This window comes from Littorina saxatilis, linkage group LG12, assembly GCF_037325665.1.
Source record: "Littorina saxatilis isolate snail1 linkage group LG12, US_GU_Lsax_2.0, whole genome shotgun sequence".
In the NCBI taxonomy this organism is placed as follows: domain Eukaryota; kingdom Metazoa; phylum Mollusca; class Gastropoda; order Littorinimorpha; family Littorinidae; genus Littorina; species Littorina saxatilis.
The window spans coordinates 74,172,338-74,192,854 of NC_090256.1; the positions used below are offsets into that span (position 1 = coordinate 74,172,338).

The window sequence follows — 20,517 nt, forward strand, 5'->3', positions numbered from 1 at the left end:
TTGCACTGAATTTGAGTCAGTTTCTACGCAGTGTCTCTTCGACAAGCAAGTCAAGCATTTGCTACGCAGTCAGATTATCGGTAATGTTTGCTGATCCTGTCATTTCACTAAACTGGACCAGCCACTGTTTGTATCCATCTGCACTTTCGTAAATTCCGTTTCGTAACCGTCACTGTGACTTGACGAACTGTCATTTTTTTCACCGCAATACACAGTTCATTGCGAAGATCTTCCTCGGTAATTCGTTCCAATTCCGCATACTTTTTGTTGTCAAGAAACAACTCGAAAGAAAGTTTCAAACTCATCATCCTCCATCTTGCTTGTCGAAGCGCTAAAGTACTTTATCGATGCAAAAACAAAAGCAGAAAACTTCGACGAAACCGACTCAAATGCAGCGCAGACGACACGACGAGATAACGGAAGGAAGTGAGCCTCGCTTTGCGTCAAGTGCCGTTAAAAATACCGTTATTCTCGTATGCAAATACGAACGAGAAGTTGGTCATACGAACAAGCCTTGTGTTGGCGACGCAAATCGCTGCTGGCTGGCAAAGGGGGGGGGGGGGGGGGGGGGGGGGGGATGGCTGGGCAACGAAAATCGCCGCTGGCGTGCTAAAGGTTATTTTTTTATTTTTTATATTTTTGTTAAATTCCATGACTTTCCATGACTTGAATTGAAATTCCATGACTTTCCAGGCCTGGAAAATTAAAAATCAAATTTCATGACTTTCCAGGTTTTCCATGACCTGTACGAACCCTGAATCTCATAAACCCTTGAGCACTGGCGAAATGAGATTACAACATATCCATCCATGCGCCTTTTCTTTGCGTTCATTCCAATGACAAGTTACTTTAGATGTCCGTCTAAGTCACAAAAATTGATAACTATTACGATATTTGGCAAAAGAATCTGTAAAGTTAAGTAAATACAAATCTGTAGGACACATAGTCAGAAGAAAACAACAACCACAAAACGCAGTCATTCTACTCTATTGCTCATTCATTGCCTCATCAAAACTAATTATGACCGATCATGTCGTCGGGCGGTTGAAATAAACCTGGCAGGTAAAAAAAAAACCCCTTTCTGTGGATGTAATCAATATTCGTACTTTGTGAGAACACACACACGATGACATGTACACAGACACACAAAGACACACAAAGACACCCAATCACACACACACACACAAAGACACCCAGTCACACGCACACAAACACACACACACACACACACACACACACACACACACACACACACACACACACACAAAGAGCGCTTTTCCGTGTTTCTTCCTGTTGGCACAGACAGACAAACATCCACACACATAGACCGACACTTTCAACCCCCTTACATATGTACACATACAATCACTGTCTCAAGCACGTGCACATCGTGCAGTTCAGAACAAAATTGCACAAAAGCAGCAGCCTCGCCACCTGCACCGCGACTGGCAAAAGACTCCCATGCAGTCAGGTGCACTCACATCTTATCCTCTCGTTCCCACACCTAAACGCTTGGCCGCGCGAGATGATGATGTTATAAAAAGCACACGTCTTGCCTTGGATTAAAAAACTACAAACTACATTTTCTTTCTCTCTCTCTCTCTACCAGTAACCATCTTGCCATCTGGCGGACTCTCTCTCTCTCTCTCTCTCTCTCTCTCTCTCTCTCTCTCTCTCTCTCTCTCTCTCTCTCTCTCTCTCTCATGTGCACACATATATATAATTATATACTCGCCCCCTCAACCTCACAAATAACCATTATCCATTGTTTTGGTTGGAGAACGACCCCCCACACTCCCTCAGACAAACAGATGCAGACTCTCTTTTCAAAAAAAAATTGAACTACATTATAACCCTCTCTTCTCTGTCTCTCTGTCTCCCTCAATTCCACCCCCCCCCCACCTTCTCTCTCTCTCTCTCTCTCTCTCTCTCTTTCTCTCTCTCTCGGGTAGGAACAACACTCGTATGGTTCCTCCATTTCACGCACGACTCGCTCCTCGCCTGTTTTCATTCCCAAGGCCACATGGACGAGTTCAGCGAGCGTGAAACTGCCAAAGAAACGCCGTCCTAACGAAGAACCACTCCGCTCTTTGTGTGGAAGGGGCTTTTGCTAAAAACAACAACGGTGACAGCGACAGAGAGCTAGCTACTTGGCTGGCAGAAAAAGAGAGAGAGAGAGAGAGAGAGGGGGGAAGAGAGGGGGACGGGGGGGAGAGAGAGAGAGAGAGGGGGGAAGAGAGGGGGACGGGGGGGGAGGGGGGGAGACAAGACAAGACAAGACAAGACAAAATCTTTATTATCGAGGGTAATAGATAAGCAAGAATATTGCTTTTTTACATCCAGCCCTCGCCCTAATATAGGGTCAACAAGAACAGAAAACAATATAATCAAATAACTATCACATCAAACTTATAATACATTATATATATACAGATATAAATTTAAAAAAAAAAATAAAAAAAAATAAAAAATAAAATTGTCATGCTGCATTTTAAGTACAATTTCCAATAATAAATATGTCAATTTTTAACATATCTTAATTTAGATCTGCATATTATTATAATTTAGTTTAACATGCACATACATTTTAAATGAATTGTTGAACCATTCAGCACATGTTTAGTTGCATTATGTGCGACATATAATTTTTTTTGAAGCTGTCTGTGTTTGTTTTATGCTTAAGAAAAATAGGAAGTGAGTTCCATAGGACCGCACCTGAATATAGAAGGCTTGATTTGAAAAGGTCAATACGTGGAGTCGGTGTGATGATTTTTAGTCTGTTATAGTTCAAAATAAAATTATCACGTAATGTCTCCGGTGCATATCCTGACATCACTTTATGCATTATAACACCTTTATTATACATTAACCTTTTTTGAAATGGTAATACTTGCAAATTTTTATAATCAGATTCTGAAGGAGTGTGATTTTTTAGCATAATAAGCTTAACTGCTCTTCTGTGAAGACTGGCTAAAGGTTTCAAAGCATTAGCACTTGCACAATCCCACACAGTGGATGCATAATCAATATTTGACAAGATGTGATTGTAAAAAAAAATCTTTCGCGAGTGGAGATTCAAGAAATGTTTTATTTTTGATAACTGATATATTTTTTGGGAAGCAATCTTACAGATGTAATCAATGTGATCATGCCATGATAAATTATTATCAATCTTTACACCAAGGACTTTGTGGTGAGACACTTCTTCCAATACTTGATTTTTAATATAAAGAGGTGGAATGCTCGATAATAGATTTTGTCGTTTCTGTCTTGTGGTTATTAGCATAAATTTTGTTTTAGTATGGTTAAGAGACATATGGTTTAACTCTGACCAATTCAGGAGTGCATCAATGCTTTCTTGTAGAGTTTTTGATAAATAATTTATGGAATGGTGACTAGAATGAATAGTAGTGTCATCTGCAAACAACTCACAGTTATTATGTATGTACAGTGGTAAATCATTGACATAAATGGAGAACAATAATGGGCCTAAAACAGATCCCTGTGGGACCCCATATTTCAAAGTACTTTCATTTGAATATGATGCATTAGTAAATGTAATTTGTTTTCTATTTAAAAGAAAAGATTTAAGAATATTAATGGTGGTGCATTGCATGCCATATATTGACAATTTCCTAATGAGAAGAGAATGATCAATAACATCGAACGCCTTTGCAAAATCAACAAACAGTGCTGCAGAAAATTTGTTAGAATTTATGTTGGTTAGCCATTGATCAATTAGATTTATAAGAGCTGTATGACATGAGTGCTTTTTGCGAAAACCAGATTGTTTTGGATGGAATAAATTGTTTTTATCAAAATGTGCTAAGGCATGTTTATATATATGTTTTTCCAAGGGTTTTGAAAGTGGTGATAGGATTGAAATAGGCCTGTAATTAGAAGGATCAGAAGGATCACCTGATTTAAACAGAGGGATTACCTTAGCTTGCTTAAATGCTGTTGGAAAATAAGAAGTGGTAATGCATAAGTTGTAAATGTATGTCAAGGTGTCTGTTATTACAGGAGCAGCTATTTTCAATATTTTACTGTCTATTCTATCTACACCCCGGGTTCCTGTTTGTTTGAGATGAACAAGTGCAAAGTAAACTTCAGACACAGTCATGTGTTGTAGCGGCATTTCTGCCTCTATTCTCTTTGAATTGCAATGATCTATTAAGGTATTTAAATCATTTTCTTGTGTTCTATCAATAGGAATAACTTTTTCTCCCACTGTAGAAAAATGTAAATTAAGTTTATCAGCAGAAATGTTTTTCATGGCAGTTGGGTGTGAATTAGAACGCTTGTTTGTTAATAAATTAATGGCTTTCCAAATTGATTTTGAATCTTGTTTAGATGACACTAGTTCAGTGAAATAGTTTTTCTTTTTAGTTCTTTTTAGGGAACTTACATTATTTCTTTGCCGTTTATATCCTTCAAAATCACCCTTTGCTTTCAAATAATCCCTGTGGTTTGCAGCATCTTCTGTTTCTTGATCAAGCCACTTTGGTTTCTCAATATGTCTAACTCTGTGCGTAATTAATGGTGCATGTTTATCATAAATAGAAATAAAAATATTATACCAATGCTCCAAAGCTTTATCAGGATTCTGAAAGCTATAGACTTCAGAAAGAGGACTGTGAATTAAATCAGAGAGAAAATCATTTTTATTAAAACGCGAGAAACGACGATAAGTTACAGTTTTATGTCCAGCTTTAGGGATTTTAATACCTTTCCTTGACCAGGTAAGACAAACTGGATAATGATCACTGCAGGATAAAATAGGAACGCATGTTTCAATAATATTTTGTTTTTCTGACACATAAATATGATCAATAAGAGTTTTAGAAACAGCCATGACCCTAGTGGGTAACTGAACCATTTGTTGCAAATCAAAGCTATTAATTGTATTATTCCAATTTTTATGTGGCTTCATTAAATCAATATTAAAATCTCCTAAGAGCAAGATTTCTTTTGAATCCAGTGTTGCAGAGTCCATCATAATAGTAAAGTTATCTGCCCAATTTACTCTTTCAGAAGGGTTTCTATAAATAAATCCTAATAGTAAGGGCGGGGATCTTTTCAATTTAACTTCAATCCATATTGATTCAACTCCATGAACCTCAAGATGAGCTAGTCGTTTATATGTAACTGATTCACTTATGTAAACAGTAATGCCTGTTTCATTCGTTTTAACAGGATCATTACGAATAAGAGTATATCCTGGAACAATGATGTCAGAGTCTAACACATTATCTGATAGTCTGGATTCAGAAAAACCAAACATATGAAAACTTTTTCCAGAATTAAAAAGTACATTTGAAACATCAGTCATTTTGTTATATAACTGATTAATATTCAGGTGTCCAATGCGAAGCCCTTCCTTATTCGGCCAATATGTTTTAGTTGAAGTCATGGTAATGTTTATAATTCCACAGCTTTTTTTCTTTTTTTTTTTTTTTTTTTTTTTTTTGGAGAGAGAGAGAGAGAGAGAGAGAGAGAGAGAGAGAGAGAGAGAGAGAGAGAGAGAGAGAGAGAGAGAGAGAGAGAGAAATGACAGAGAGATGTCTGACTTTCTGTGCGTATAATCAAGCAGTGTACGTCTATGTGCATGCCGGCATGGCCGTGACTAACCATACGCCTCTTTTGTTTGCGTAACTTGCACATGCGTCTCGATTCCTAAGCAGTCATTAACTCTCAGAGCTTTTATTGTGCCTGAAATACGAAGAAGAAAAGACCTAAGTATAAGTGTATTGAGTTATATTGTTCGCACATTTTCCCCGCTCTTGTAGGAGCCATTAACATGAATATTCATGCAAACAAATAACTTATCAGAAAAGTGATACGACTGCCGCTTCAAGAAAGCGACGAGCAGAGACATGCGACCTGTTTTCTGTACCCTTTGCTAAACTAATATGTGCACAGCTGACCAGTACTGCCCTCCCCCCCCCCCCCACCCCCAGTTTCGGTGGTGGTCATATTTAGTATACCACAGTGAAGGTCTGGACGCCACTATTCTCATTCGGTAGACTTTATTGAGCAACCAGGCGCTAGCTCACCAGTATTATACAATAAAGAAATTGTTCCCCGAATTTCAGCACATTACCTGCGCACTAATAGAGACCTCAAGTGGCCAGCTGTTTCTCATTGGCGGCTTCAATACTTCCCACTGCACGCTCCATTCAGTCTAGCTGGACCCTTGGCCCGAACCTCCTTTGCCTGCTTCTTGTTTTTCTTCCTTCTCTGTGTGGCTAGTATAAGTTGGTGCTGTGACAGCCTCAATGTGCAGCCCGAGTGGGTTTCTACAGGTAGCGTAATAGTTTTGGTGGTACCGGTGGAACCGTGCATTTATCCAAGCGTGCTGGCTCCCGTGATAGTTTGTTTGTTTGCTTAACGCCCAGCCGACCACGAAGGATCAGGGCGGTTCCCGTGATAGTCAAGGCCCAGCAATAGTTTAGGTAGAGAGGGTAATCAGTTATAAAATTACACAACTAATTTTGAGGCTGCTGTAAAACGCAGGCGAGCGCCCACGCACGCACACGCACACGTACACACACACAAAGATGGGAAAACCAGGGCTAGCTTTGTTACTTTCGGCGTAATGTGATCACCGTGTCTTCATGATAGGGCCATCCCTCTCCTTGAAATACATTAACCCTCAGTTCACCTATTCCCCCAGTTCTGCTTTCACGCTAGCAAACAAACTTGTCTTTATATATCGCCGAGACGTAATCATCATCATCATGTCAAGAGACCAGTCATAAATACCACAAAGTAAAACAAACAGACACTGACAAAATTGCACATTAACAGAGCGGATCGTTAAAAAAGGACCCATAAACCTCAGGAGACTGTTTACGTTGAGACACGTGCACCGCGATAAAAAAAACACACCAAGACAGCAAGCAAAAAAGAGAGAGAGAGAGAGAGAGAGAGAGAGAGAGAGAGAGAGAGAGAGAGAGAGAGAGAGAGAGAACAGGCAACTAAGAGCGTAGTAAAGAGTAAACAAAACAGGGGCAGGATATAAGGTCATTGAACTAGACATAACAGTTGCTCCAGCTGTCTGCAGGTTGACACGCTTTCTCGCAACATCGCCCGAGGCTGGGACAAAAACCTTCGCTTCAACATCGCAAATCTTCTTTGAAGCCAACATGCAATCTGCTATTGCCTTCACATGTCCACAGCCCGACCTGTACAGAATACAGCTCAGGTTTGTGGAAAACCAGGGGGGTATTGTTTGAGCCCGAGCTCGTCTAAGGGTGCCGCAAGGCGGTGAGGCTGGAAATTTCCTGTCAAGTCGTAACCAAGACTCATCTCGCCCGCTAAAACAAAGCGGGTTGCTGTTCGTGAAGGCCTCGTGGCGTCTTCAACCCTCCGCCGTTTCTACCAGCCCAACGGCAACGTCTTGCTTGTTCCCCACCCACACCCTGCCCTTGTTCTCACCCCTATCAGAAAGAAAAGAAGGCGGTAGGAATTAAAGACGATTTGTGGGGTCATGACAGGCTATTAACCAAGTGGCGAAAAATACTAAAAGCTGCCTTCAAAGTCTCTGCAGTTGTGTGCACAAAGCCTATCAACTGCGAACATCACAATAAGCTTTTTTTTTTTATCAAATCATCAAAGCTGGTCCCTAATAGGGGTCAGCCTGTGAGACAGAAACAACTATCTTCTCACAAGCATTCAGTGTCCACTGATTCTTACTCCCCCAGGCTGCTCAGAATAAGGGATACTTCGTGAGAATCAGAAGTTATGAATGAAGAAGAAGCGAGAAGGGAGCTTTCTTTCTTTCTTTATTTGGTGTTTAACGTCGTTTTCAACCACGAAGGTTATATCGCGACGGCGAGAAGGGAGCCTAAAATCCACAAAGCGTGCGGCATTTGAGAGGAGTACATGGGAGGAGAGATGCTGCACTTTGGTCCTAATTACTTGCAGAAGGAAGAGATGGGTGGGGCCCAGGAAGAGATGGGTGGGGCCCAGGAAGAGATGGGTGGGGCCCAAACAGAGACCCTGAGACCTCTCTCTTTTTCTTTCATCCTCTTTTTCTCCTTCTCTCTTCATCCTCTCTCTGTAAACTTTCTCTCCCTTCGCTATCTCCCTCCCTCTCTGTGTAACGTCATCCAAGACAGACCCAAATGGCCCTAAAGCTCACCTCTCTGTGTAACGTCATCCCAGACAGACCCAAATGGCCCTAAAGCTCACCTCTCTGTGTAACGTCATCCCAGACAGACCCAAATGGTCCTAAAGCTCACCTCCTTTGAGGCCTAACAAGTTGGGTTCTCGAGTCCTCCCTAGCCATCAGGGAGGCCTTGACGATCTTGTAATATGGCGGCCACGTTGCGCTGCAGACGGGAGGTAACGGAATGGCAGACTTCTCTCCCCTGGCAGTGGGGGCCAGCTGCAATGACTTGCTGATGTAAGTTGGCATAACCGCTGCAATCTATCAGCCACCGCGTTTTAACCTTTTCGCTGCATCCATTATGCCGCTGATGGGTGTGCACATTGTGTTGTGGCCAGAAGGGCGAGAGAGCTGTTATGGGGTTCGTCTTGCTCGCCTGTCTGCCGTTCCTACCTGATCCTGTGTGTGTTGAAAGACGAGGCTTTCTTTTACAACAATATCTACTTTGTCGACCTGACGAAGAGCTAACTTCTTCTCACCCTGCTTACCTGCTTTATGCCTTACCTATACTTACCTACATCCGCTTCTGCTATTTGAATTACTCACTTTCTGCCTTTTACTTTGGGGGGGGGGGGGGGGGGTAGGAGTGGGCAGAGGGGATAACTAAAATTTTTCAGCAAACAACACCAGTCTTAAAATGAAGCTCCTACTTTCCATTGCGTCTCACACTTTGCATAACTGCATGTAAACAAACTAAATCCATTAACCTTTTCTGCATTTTCTACTTCTCCAATATATTTAACAAAAATACTTAACACTGACATAAACAAGCAAGACAAACGAACAATAAAATATTAATCAAAGGGAGAGAAAAAACCTCCCCCCCCCCCCCCCCGCCTAAAGAAAGGAACACTAACTAAAAGAATCCCCCCATACCCCACTTGCAGATTTTTTTTTTATATAGCTGTTTTTACTTACAAGTACCCATCACAAATTCCACACATATACACGTTCATAGTGTACGTGTCTTCTAGACTTGACCATACAATCAACGCAGTTTTCTTCACCTTTCGAGAACCAACCTACAAGTGGCAATCTCCAAGCCTCAAAGGTCTGAACATGAGTGAGAATGAGCAAGCACTCGAATGAAAGGCTGTAATTACGAAGACCTAAAAGACCCAAAGAAAACAACGACGAAGGAAGGGAAGGAGAAGGAAGACGAAGAAGAAAACTGAGATAGATATATAAGAAGGAGGAAAAGGAGATGAGGGTAAGGAGAAAATGAAGAACAAAAAGAAAAAGAAATGTGGACCACACTGGCTCATTCCCATGACAGACAAGCACAGGCGTTGAGCTGCATGTTTCATCTGCATTTACTTTCTCTCCTAATACTACCCCCTCCCCACCCCCGAAAATAATCCCCCCAAATACTTGATGAACACTATCTGCCCACATGGTCTGCTTCTAGACGTCTCCCATCTTGGAAGCTAACCAACATACCCTTGACCACAGACCTATGGGCGACAGACCACCACCAAATTAGGGGGGGGGGGGTGTGAGTAAAAGAAGGAGAAAACAAGGGCAAAGCCCATACGACTCACATGCTTGACCTTGACCTTTACATGACCTTGACCTTCAGGGTCAAGGTCAAATAACTAAACCTAGCAATGACATCATACACTAAGAACTGCTTTACACATTTTTCCTACCAAAATACATGTGACCTTGACCCAAGGTCAAGGTCATCCAAGGTCATGCAACACAAAGCTGTTAATTCAAGACATAGGAAGTACAATGGTGCTTATTGGCTCTTTCTACCATGAGATATGGTCACTTTTAGTGGTTCACTACCTTATTTTGGTCACATTTCATAAGGGTCAAAGTGACCTTGACCTTGATCATATGTGACCAAATGTGTCTCATGATGAAAGCATAACATATGCCCCACATAATTTTTAAGTTTGAAACAGTTATCTTCCATAGTTCAGGGTCAAGGTCACTTCAAAATATGTATACAATCCAACTTTAAAGGACCCTTGCGACCTTGACCTTGAAGCAAGGTCAACCAAACTGGTGTCCAAAGATAGGGCTTACATTGCCCTGTATAGCATACATAGCTAAGGTTGCCATTCTCGATAACTTCAGAAAAAAATGCGAAAATGTGAAAAATGGTCGTTTTTAAGACAACAATTACGGCCCCTGTGACCTTGAACTTGAAGTGAGGTCAAGTTGCCGCACATGTTTTTTTGAGATCTTGTAACCATACACCATCAGGCCACATCAGGTGTTGATAGACTTAATAGTGTCCAAGAAATATCCAACGTTAAAGTTTTCCGGACGGACGGACGGACGCCGGGACGGACGGACGGACGGACGACTCGGGTGAGTACATAGACTCACTTTTGCTTCGCATGTGAGTCAAAAAGCAACCTTGAACAGAACCAGCACCGGCAGGTACTCGAGGACTTAATATTAACAGCGTGAAGCTTACACCCCCTCCCCCCCCCTTCCCATACAACGAAAGTCGACGTTCATTCTCGAGACACGAGAACGATCTCCTGACTACATTTTACCGTTGCCCCATATCAGTGTATACTGGCTGGATCACTAACACTCTTTTCCTATCATCTGCTCCTAAAATGAAAGAAAAGAAGTTGAAAGGACTGAGTGTACAACTGCCTTGAGACTTACCAGTACCAGCGGGATCTCAAGGTCCAATTAAAAAAGTAAATCGACTGCCGACAACAAAAGTCTGCCCTCATCCTGCAGATAAGTTACCGATTCCCTGAAACTCATTTTCACCCAGTTCTATATCAGTACGGGAGTCAGCCCCCAGTTAGCAAATTGTCAGACGCTGACAACAACCAAGGTCTTCAAGGGAGGCAACTGCAGGTGAAGGGCAGACAACCGCAGGTGACCAAGTAAGGGAGGCAATGAATCTTAAATAGCTATGAGACCAATGGTGGCGAGAGAGGTGAAGGGAGGGGGAATGTTTACAGTGCCGTGTGCCGGGCTGTGAGCAGTACCCGCCAATGTTTAGCTCAGGCACCGTCGCGGCGGACGCGCCTCAGTTCTATACCGAACACTGCACCCTCATTCAAGGAAAATGCACCGCGCTGTTCTAGACAACTGTCCTCACCTACAAGTCAGAGGTGTAAGTTACACCGACCCTGGCGCCTAAGGCAAAGCCAAATGCTCGTCTCAAAACCGTTAAGACGATCATGGGGTTTTTAAAAAAAATTTTTTTTACGGCGGCGGAAGGGCAGCCGGAGGTCTGGCGTTAAAAAGACTAATAGATTGCGTTCGTTTCTGATTAGGGCTTTCTGGAACTACCCCGCGTAGCCCACACACCCAGACAGGAGACTGATGAGGTCACTACACTCTCTGCATAGCCACAAGAACAGGCAGGCAATCCCGGGGTCAAATCTGTCATGTCCTGTGCTTGGCCATACATATAAATCAACCATTTCCTCCACCTAGTTTAACTCTGTGAAACATTCCTAGTCTAAATCCCCCCTCCCCCTCCTGTTGGCCACACATTCAACCGTCCCCATCCACTCACCCCAACATTTTCTTCGCCACACATATTTTATCCAAATTTGTGAAAACTCTTAATCTTCACTAGCACCCCCCCCCCCCCCCCCCCCCCCTTGTTCACGCATATTTGAAAAATTTCCACTTCCGTGAAACATTCGTGGTCTGCCAGCTCCCCTCCCCACCTCCCTTGGCCATACATATTTTTTTTAAAGTCCAACTCTATGAAAAATTCGTTGTCTCTACTACCCCTCCCCCCCCCCTTGGTAACGCAACTGAAAACAATTTCCAACTCCGTGAAACATTCGTAGTCTGCTAACTACCCTACCCCCCTTTGGCCACACATATTTTAACCGTTTCCAACTCTTTGAAAGATTCCTACTCTTTCTCCCCTTCCTCCGACCCCCGCCTGTTCGGATGCCTGCAAATTCCGGTCGCAGCTAGTACTGTGAGTTGCTGTCAGCAGGTCGTCTCTGAACCGTTTGTCTGGGGGACCGCACACACCTCACCGTAAAGGCCTGGCGCTCACCTATGTAACTTCAGCAGGACAGACGACGCACTGCAGATTATCCCAGCCCGCTACACGTTGCGTGAAAGGAAAACAGGCCAAGTGCTCGTCATATAATCCCAATCGCAGCATCAATAATATGCAGTGCGTCGTCTGTGCCGCTGAGATTGCGCAGGTATATTGTGCCCTTAAGGTGTGTCTTCATAACGGCAAACAGTAAATGTGTCTACCTAAACGTTCGCTCTTTTCTCTGCAAGTGATCGCAGCTAATCCATGAACAGTGCACGAGTGACTTTCATTTGTTAACAATTCTGACGGAGAGAAATTTAATCAGCTAACGATGCTTGATATTGTTGTTCTTACAAGATGCGTTGTGAACAGGCGCAAGACCACAACGACCAACATATAATTTGAGGATCCAAGAAAGAAAGACAAAATGAAAGGGGAATGTTTGCGGTATAGTTTTTTCAATTTCTTGAATAAAACTTGTTTTAAACCAAAGAAAGAAAGAAAGAAAGAAAGGAAGACAGATGGAGAAAGAAACATAAAACAAATGAAAGAGATAAAAGGTAGGACAGAAAAGAGAGGGATGGTAGCACTAGCGTAGTCCCGGTGCACAACATCGGGTGCAAAAATACCACCTACCAAAGGAATGTGTACAGCAGAAGTCAAGGCACCAACACCATTTTTCACACCCCGTGGCACTTTCATGACCCGCGACGCGTAACCCTTCGCCAAAAGGTGATTCCTCAACGAGACATTTTCCTCCGGTAGGGGGCCAATTCCCCCCAGTCTCAGCCCCCTAAAAGTCAATGCAGACCCAATTCCAGACAGGTGTGGCTAGCAAATCACGTAAAAGGCGCACACACACCATCGTCCGCAAAAATAATAAAAGCCAGAAATAAATAAACGAAGGCGGAGGGGGTGTGGGGGGGGGAGAGAGAGAGAGAGAGAGAGAGAGAGAGAGAGAGAGAGAGAGAGAGAGAGAGAGAGAGAGAGAGAGAGAGAGAGAGAGAGAGAGAGAGAGAGAGAGAGAGAGAGAGAGAAAAAGAAAGAAAGAAGAAAGAGAGAGAGAGAGAGAGAGAGAGAGAGAGAGAGAGAGAGAGAGAGAGAGAGAGAGAGAGAGAGAGAGAGAGAGAGAGAGAGAGAAACAGTCAATAAAACTGTAAAGGCGAGTAGCCACGGCGCGTTAATCAGGTAATATCATTTTCGGGATGCTGGTATTTTGAGCCAATTAGCGGTGCGAGGGGTGTTATATCGTTATCTGGTGTGCCGTGCTCCCTGCGGGATGTTGTCTCTCTCTAACCCTGGCCTTGTGCTCTCTTTCTCACACGTGTGGGGTGGGTACTGTTGCCTTACAGCTCACACCACGTACGAAGCGCTTTGTTCCTTCGACTTCGCAGTATTTAATCAAAATATTCTGTTTGAGGCCACACAACACTGACAAAAAAGTTACAACATAATTTGTTACGGATGCAGCCACACAACAGAATGATAATGAAGTTGCATGGTATTGTTATGGATTGTCATGTATTAAACAAGTATCCAGGACAGATAGACGGGCATACGGATTGACGCAGGTGCGCACGCGCATGCATACTCTGACAGACACCGTAGTTTTCGGGGGCCTAACCTTGCACCCTCAACCATTGCTAACGTAAACGTAAAAACAGTGATACAGAGTGACCAACATCAAAAGACGACAAACAATCCAGTGCGACAGTCATGCTCAACAGTTTACATGATCATGATACAGTACAGCGCAAACTTGGCAATGCAAAATGGCCGCAAAGAATCCATAAACATGCAACAACAGAATAATACAGAATGCGCTGAAACACCAATGCATAATTATATGTTACAATAGTGTGCAAAGAGTTACAAGAGGATGCTACAGTGCAGCGGAAACTTGGTTAGGCCAAAAAAAAAAAATAGGTCTGTTTACGGTAACCCGACCTACCCTATTTTTAGGGGCCGACCCTATAACTTTTTATTGCATTTGTCAAAAAAAAAAAAAAAAAAAAAAAAAAAAAACTTGTTTTTTTGGCAAAATAACGTAAAAATATAGTTTTTTGGAAAAAAAAAAAAGTAAAAAAAAAAAAAAAAGTGATTGCCTACCTACCGACCCTATTTTTTTGGCCTATGTTACCGTAAACAGACCTATTTTTTTTTGGCCTAATGAACAATGTCACAATGAAGACGGTGATTGCTACCAAAAGCCCCAAAAGAACCCATGAACATGCAACGTCAGAATGTTATAGAATGCATTGAAACACTCATGAATAATCATGTTTCAGTATGGTGCCAGAAATTAATGAATGAGATCCCAACCAAGGTGAAGTGAGTTCGAGTAAAAGAGAATGATACAGTATAGCGGAAACTTGGTGATACAACAGCTACAAAAAATAATGCACACGCGTGCAAACGACAGAATGAACCAGAAGGTAGGCCTACCGCCACAGGGTATGCTACAGTGCAAGAGGTTAAATGAGAACGACACAGCACAAGCTGGTTCCACGATCAGGAGTGTGAGAACAACACTGATCAGTACCTGACACATAGGAATCGTCCTGTCCAAAGTCGTAATCCTCATCCAAAATTGGATAGTCGTCATCTGGAAAACACGCCACACGACTCCTGTACATCACTGTCAAAGACTCCAGACACATACCATGTTCTTGGGGGTCAAGCATATACACACACGCACAGAAACATGCATACAATTGGGCACACACAGACAAACAGGAACACACACAACGGAACACACAACGGACAGACACAGACAGACTGCGAGATAGAGTAAAATACGAATCAGAAACGGAAAGTAAGGATTCCAGTGCTGAAGGGGAAGGGCTCCTAATATGGACCGGCTCCTAATATGGACCACCACCAACTAACGGCGCTAGAGCGCTCAAAAAAGTTTTATTCGCTGTATTCACCCTCTTTGGATAACTTGCACATGTCAAAACAGTTGCAGAAACACAAATCTCAAAACCGTTAGGCTTTTTCTCTTTTTTCACTTTTGGCAGCGTTCACTCTAAATTTGCCGCCTAAAACGGACTCGTTTCTGTCTACAGCCAAAGCTTTTATCAAACAGAAATGGCTATATATGACAGCTAAAACCGTATTTGTTACATTTTAGCAGTGTTGACCCCGAGTTTCTACTGCAAACAAAAAATAATAGCAAAATCTCAAAGTATGTGCGAGTCCCCTAATATGGACCACCTTCAACAAATCGAAGAAAATAAAAGCTAAAGGCTATTTTCATTAATTCATTAAGAAGCTTGCTGGTAATAACCTATAACTAGCCCTCGAGATTTAAAAAAAAAATGCAACGAAAAGTCTTCTTTTCGTGGAAGTTGATAATTTCACTTATTTTCACTCTGTTTTTGATAAGCTTCTTTAGTTTCCTGGTGTGCTTCAAATAATGCTCTCATCAACCCGAAACAGATAAATCTAGAGCATATTTTAATTAGGCTGACTTGTACACTAAGTTGTATCATGTTATTTTGAAATATAGGGGGCTTTTTACAGTGATTCGTGAAGGCCGCTTCACTGGTCCATATTAGGCGCCCAGGCTCCTAATATGGACCCTTTGTGATTTTTTCTGTATTTAATTTTTGCTGAATGTGTATCAAAGCTATTTTACTCTAATTAGGCCTAACGGTTAACCTAAGAAAGAAGGACTACCAAACACAAAATGAAACTTCTTTGCACGAAAACAAGCTAGTTATCAGCAATAAACAAAAAGTGGTCCATATTAGGGGCCCTTCCCCTACATGTCTAGCTTGATCAACTTTGTGTGTGTAAATTCCAGTCTATTTAGTATTTAAAACATTAACAGAATAAAACATATAAGTTAGCAAAAAATAAACAACAAACGAACCAACACACACATTATATAACATCGCTATTAATAGTGATTCAGAATCATGTCGTCAAGACAAAATGAAGTGACGCAAACACACAAAATAATGGATGGGCGCTGGTTCTGAGCGACGCTTAGTTCTCGAAATAGGTGTGACCACATGACGTCATTTATACTTTCGTCATCGAAGATCTTTTGTATTTCAATCAGTGTCATTTCCCAGTTCTGTGTTCTGCGGTCGTTTTGACTGACTTGACAAGTTGAGAAAACCCATGACATTTCATTTTTGCGAAGCAACTGAATGTGAACAGAAAAGAAAGCGCGCAGAGGTATGTTTGGGTCCTGCAAGACTTTATGACCAACGATTTCTCCCTTGGAAGAAAATGAAGATGTCTGCTTTTCGTCTGCTTTGAAGGTAGCGAGATTTTTACAGCGCACATGGTAAATTGCAAATCGTATTGGACAAGAATGTTGTTATTCTTCTTTTTTCGAAGTACCATAGATTTGTTCTTGGCCATATTTTCGAGCTGTGCATTGTTATATTATGGGAAAAACACGTTTGAACGCAAATTCGCAAAGAAATTTTGATCATTTGCTCCGGAACTGCAACGTCGATTTGCCAAAACAAAAAAATTCTGGCTCAATATGCAGAAACATGCTGGTAGTGTCATATTTTTTAAATGGGTGTGGAAGAACTGCTCATAATTAACATAGCACTCCGGCCCTGTTCTTTTTTTCGTCACACCCAAAACCGTTATTTGTTTTGGGCGACGCAGCATTAAAAACCAACCATCAAACACACACAAAACTCATAGTGACACAGAACCCCAAGTCGTGACGAAAACAGTAAGTGACGTAAGCATACACTGACCTTCCACGGAGAGCGTGAAGTTGACCCATTTCTTGCCGTACTGATTGGTGGCCTCACAGCGGTACAATCCCTCGTCGTCCTTGGTGACGGGGTCAATCTGCAAGGCGTACTTCGACGTACTAATCCTGTTGGGAAACAGATAACACAAATAATATTGGAAGGCGATCCAATTGGGTAAGAGGCCGCACATTTTCGTCAAGCTAAGTTTTTTCTACTTATTATTCGTCTGTGCACTTAAAAGACCGTTGGGTCGATATATTTGTGAACGTTTTGTGTTGTGTCAAATTAAACGTTCCAACAGCTTAACTTTCTTGTTTGTTGATCCAATTGGGTGTTAAATCCTACATGGGATTTTGCAGTCTCCACTTTTAGTGAAATAACTGATAGAGATGAAAGCTCTGGAGCAAAAGGCACGCAAGCACAAAATGTAGGATCAACAGAATACTACTTCTTCTTCTTCTCTCAATCAATCAATATGAGGCTTATATCGCGCGTATTCCGTGGGTACAGTTCTAAGCGCAGGGATTTATTTCTTTTATTTTTATTTTTAATTTTTATGCAATTTATATCGCGCACATATTCAAGGCGCAGGGATTTATTTATGCCGTGTGAGATGGAATTTTTTTACACAATACATCACGCATTCACATCGGCCAGCAGATCGCAGCCATTTCTTGTTGTTCACTAACAGAATACTACGTGGCTTGCTGAGTGATTATGATACCAGATTAATATTAGTTGCTTTTCCAAATATTGATACCAGATTAACACTCGTTGCCTTCATCAAATATTGACAGGTAGAGGTAGTATGCTATGTTGAAGGACAAAACACAAGACAGACATGCAAACAATGGACACATAATCATTATGATCGGTGTTGTAGTTCGGATTAAGCTTTTGATGCAGTCTATCGAAATGAGGCTGAGCTCAAAGATGTTGATTTTTTGTGTGTGCTGTGTTGGAGTTATGGTCAGTTTCTAATAAATATCCTGGAGTGCAGAGTTTCTGTGTGTGTGTTTGCATTTTCTATATCGATTATAATGTGTGATTTGTATGATACCTAATTAACTAATTGAATACATAAGTGCTTTTTCTATATCGATTATAATGTGTGTCTTTGTATCATACCTAAACAACGAACTGAATAAAATTAATAAGTATAAAAAAAATACATAACTGGCAAATAAATAATGAGGTACTTTTAAGAGCACGCTTATAGGCTTAGCTTGTTGTGCTCAATTTATTTAACTGTTTGTATACGGCATTGTTATTTGTAATTATCTGAATAAAACTGTTTAAACCAATGAGGTCCCACCCAGTGTATGTGTGACAGCACGTACCGCGCGTCCAGGTTGTTGATGAGGTCGTCCCCCCTATACCACAGGAGGAAAGGTCTCGGCTTGCCCTGCACCTTGCACCGCAGCTTTGCCCGCCCCCCTTCCAACACACGCACGCGTGTCGACGGGTCTCTCTCGAAGTAGGGAGCGGCTGAAACACACACAACAAGGTAAATAGTCAGTAACAAGCGAGGTTTTCTGTGTTTTTGTAAGTGTGGAAAAAGTGTGTGCGTTTACATGGGGAATGTTCCCAGAGCGGCTGGTAACGGTGAACATATCCAACGTGTGTATGCTTTGTTTACACATTTATATTGATTCAGACAGCAGCAACAGGACTCTTTTTCCGTGCCCTCATATCGTATGGGTAATAAAAAGTCCTATGTCTTATATCTTACTATGCATTCGCAATTCTGCTCCCTCCCCATTTGGGTCAGCAGGATACAAATGTACCCCAACTTAAAAGGGGAATTCCACTGCAAAATCAACAACACTGATTTCTATCATGAAAGGTATCAGCAGCTTTCCTACTTTCGCCATCCAATTACATTGGCTGGCCCTGCAAATCTGCACTCTAGTCTGCAACACACAGACCAAGTCCGAAGCACGCACCATAGACCCCACCCCACTAATGTCACTTCCCAAACTAGTTAGCACACACAAAACTAAGGCTAAAAACTACTACTCCCATCAATCAGGGTGTTCCAGCAAGACCCAGGAACATGAATTAATCGAGAGAAAAACCCCAAGCTAAAACACAAAAAGTCTGCCCCAATCACTCAACAGATTCCCAGCAAAACGTAGGAACATGAATTTAATCGAAAAATATATGCTAATAACAATAACAAGTGTTCCCCCATCACTCGGGGATTCCCACAGGGCTGAGAGACACAGATTAATAGGTTGGTCTTGTGGGGCCAGCAGGGGCCAGATGAGGCCGGTGATAGAAGGGCCAAAGTGGCTGGGCCCCTAGGGAACTAATGAAGAACTTGATAACGTGCCCCTGGGCAGTCTGTGAGTGGCTGGGTAGTGTGTATGCATGGGTTGTTAGCAAGAGGGAGTTTGATCGTAAACTGCATGGGAATCGTGCACAGGACAGAGAGTGGTTGGGGCTTTGGGTTCTTCAGTTTTGTGTGTGTGTGTGTGTGTGTGTTTGTGTGTGTGTGTGTGTGTGTCTGTCTGTGTGTGTGTCTGTGTGTGTGTATGTGCGCGCGCGCGCGCGCGAGAGAGAGAGAGAGAGAGAGAGAGAGGCAGGCAATGACAGAGAGACACACGGAGTCAGGGACAAAGGTAGATCAATACAGACCAACAAACATACGGACAGAATAACTGGCCAATCAATTTGGCTCGAAGTCTGTTGAATGACCCGCTGAAATTACATACCGCTGGTCAAAAGTTGCCGAAGCTAACGTCTCCATTCAAGCAAAATTAAATCAAAATTAAAAAGACTCCATAAACAACACAGACCATCTTCGCGCAGTGCAATGTTTTACAATGGCGAAATGGATGACATTTATATACAGCAGATATTATATGCATGCGATGCGAAAATACAAATGAGACCTCCCACAATGTCGCACTGCCAATCCTAACACCCTCCTTTAACCTCGGCGAAATCGGTGGCAAATTACCTAACTTCCGGTTGGGATCCTTTGCCATTCACTCTCTCTCTCTCTCTCTCTCTCTCTCTCTCTCTCTCTCTCTCGATCCCTCTGGTTGGTGTGTGTGTGTGTGTGAGTGAGTGTATGTGTGCGTGCCTCTCTCTTTCTCTCTCTCTCCTCTCTCTCTCTCTCTCTCTCTCTCTCTCTCTCTCTCTCTCTCTCTCTCTCTCTCTCTCTCTCTCTCTCTCTCTCTAAGCAGGCGTCAATCAACGGTATCATCTTCATCATCGGGGCAACATAGCGCGCTCACTTACCTCCTCGGGGAGGGGGAGGTAGATAAGGTTATCAAGAGAAACGTTTCAACATACGCTTCAACCGCTCTGTAGACCCTACACATACATGCCGCTCTGCCGTCGTCGCATACTTCTACTGCCGAGGAGGAAACGAGGTGAACAAGCAAACTTTCTCCTTATCGCCTGAATACACGGCACCCGCTTTGTATACTCGGTGGCAAAGACATCGGTATCTTCTTCAGGTCCAGACTATTCTTATTTTGCCTGTCCGTGCGTAATAACAATTTGTGTAAACGATTGAAACGGTAAAACGTCTGCGTATTTATTTAGTTCCAATTTTCAAACTAACTGTACTTTTTTCTTTTCATTTCAATAAAACAAACTGTTATTGCCTT

General features: G+C 42.3%; 1 protein-coding gene across 3 annotated transcripts in view; it reads right to left on the reverse strand.

Moving 5' to 3' along the window:
• LOC138983237 (fibroblast growth factor receptor 4-like) overlaps positions 1-20,517 on the reverse strand; it is a 96,725-nt gene that overhangs the window by 41,365 nt on the left and 34,843 nt on the right. For 2 of the 3 annotated variants that reach the window (XM_070356655.1, XM_070356654.1), the window contains exons 3-5: positions 18,235-18,382; positions 16,895-17,019; positions 14,707-14,769 (exon numbers count right to left, since the gene is read on the reverse strand). In XM_070356655.1, coding sequence (XP_070212756.1) covers positions 14,707-14,769; positions 16,895-17,019; positions 18,235-18,382 — 336 coding nt within the window. The remainder of the gene's footprint in view (positions 1-14,706; positions 14,770-16,894; positions 17,020-18,234; positions 18,383-20,517) is intronic. The other variant, XM_070356656.1, reaches the window with a different exon arrangement.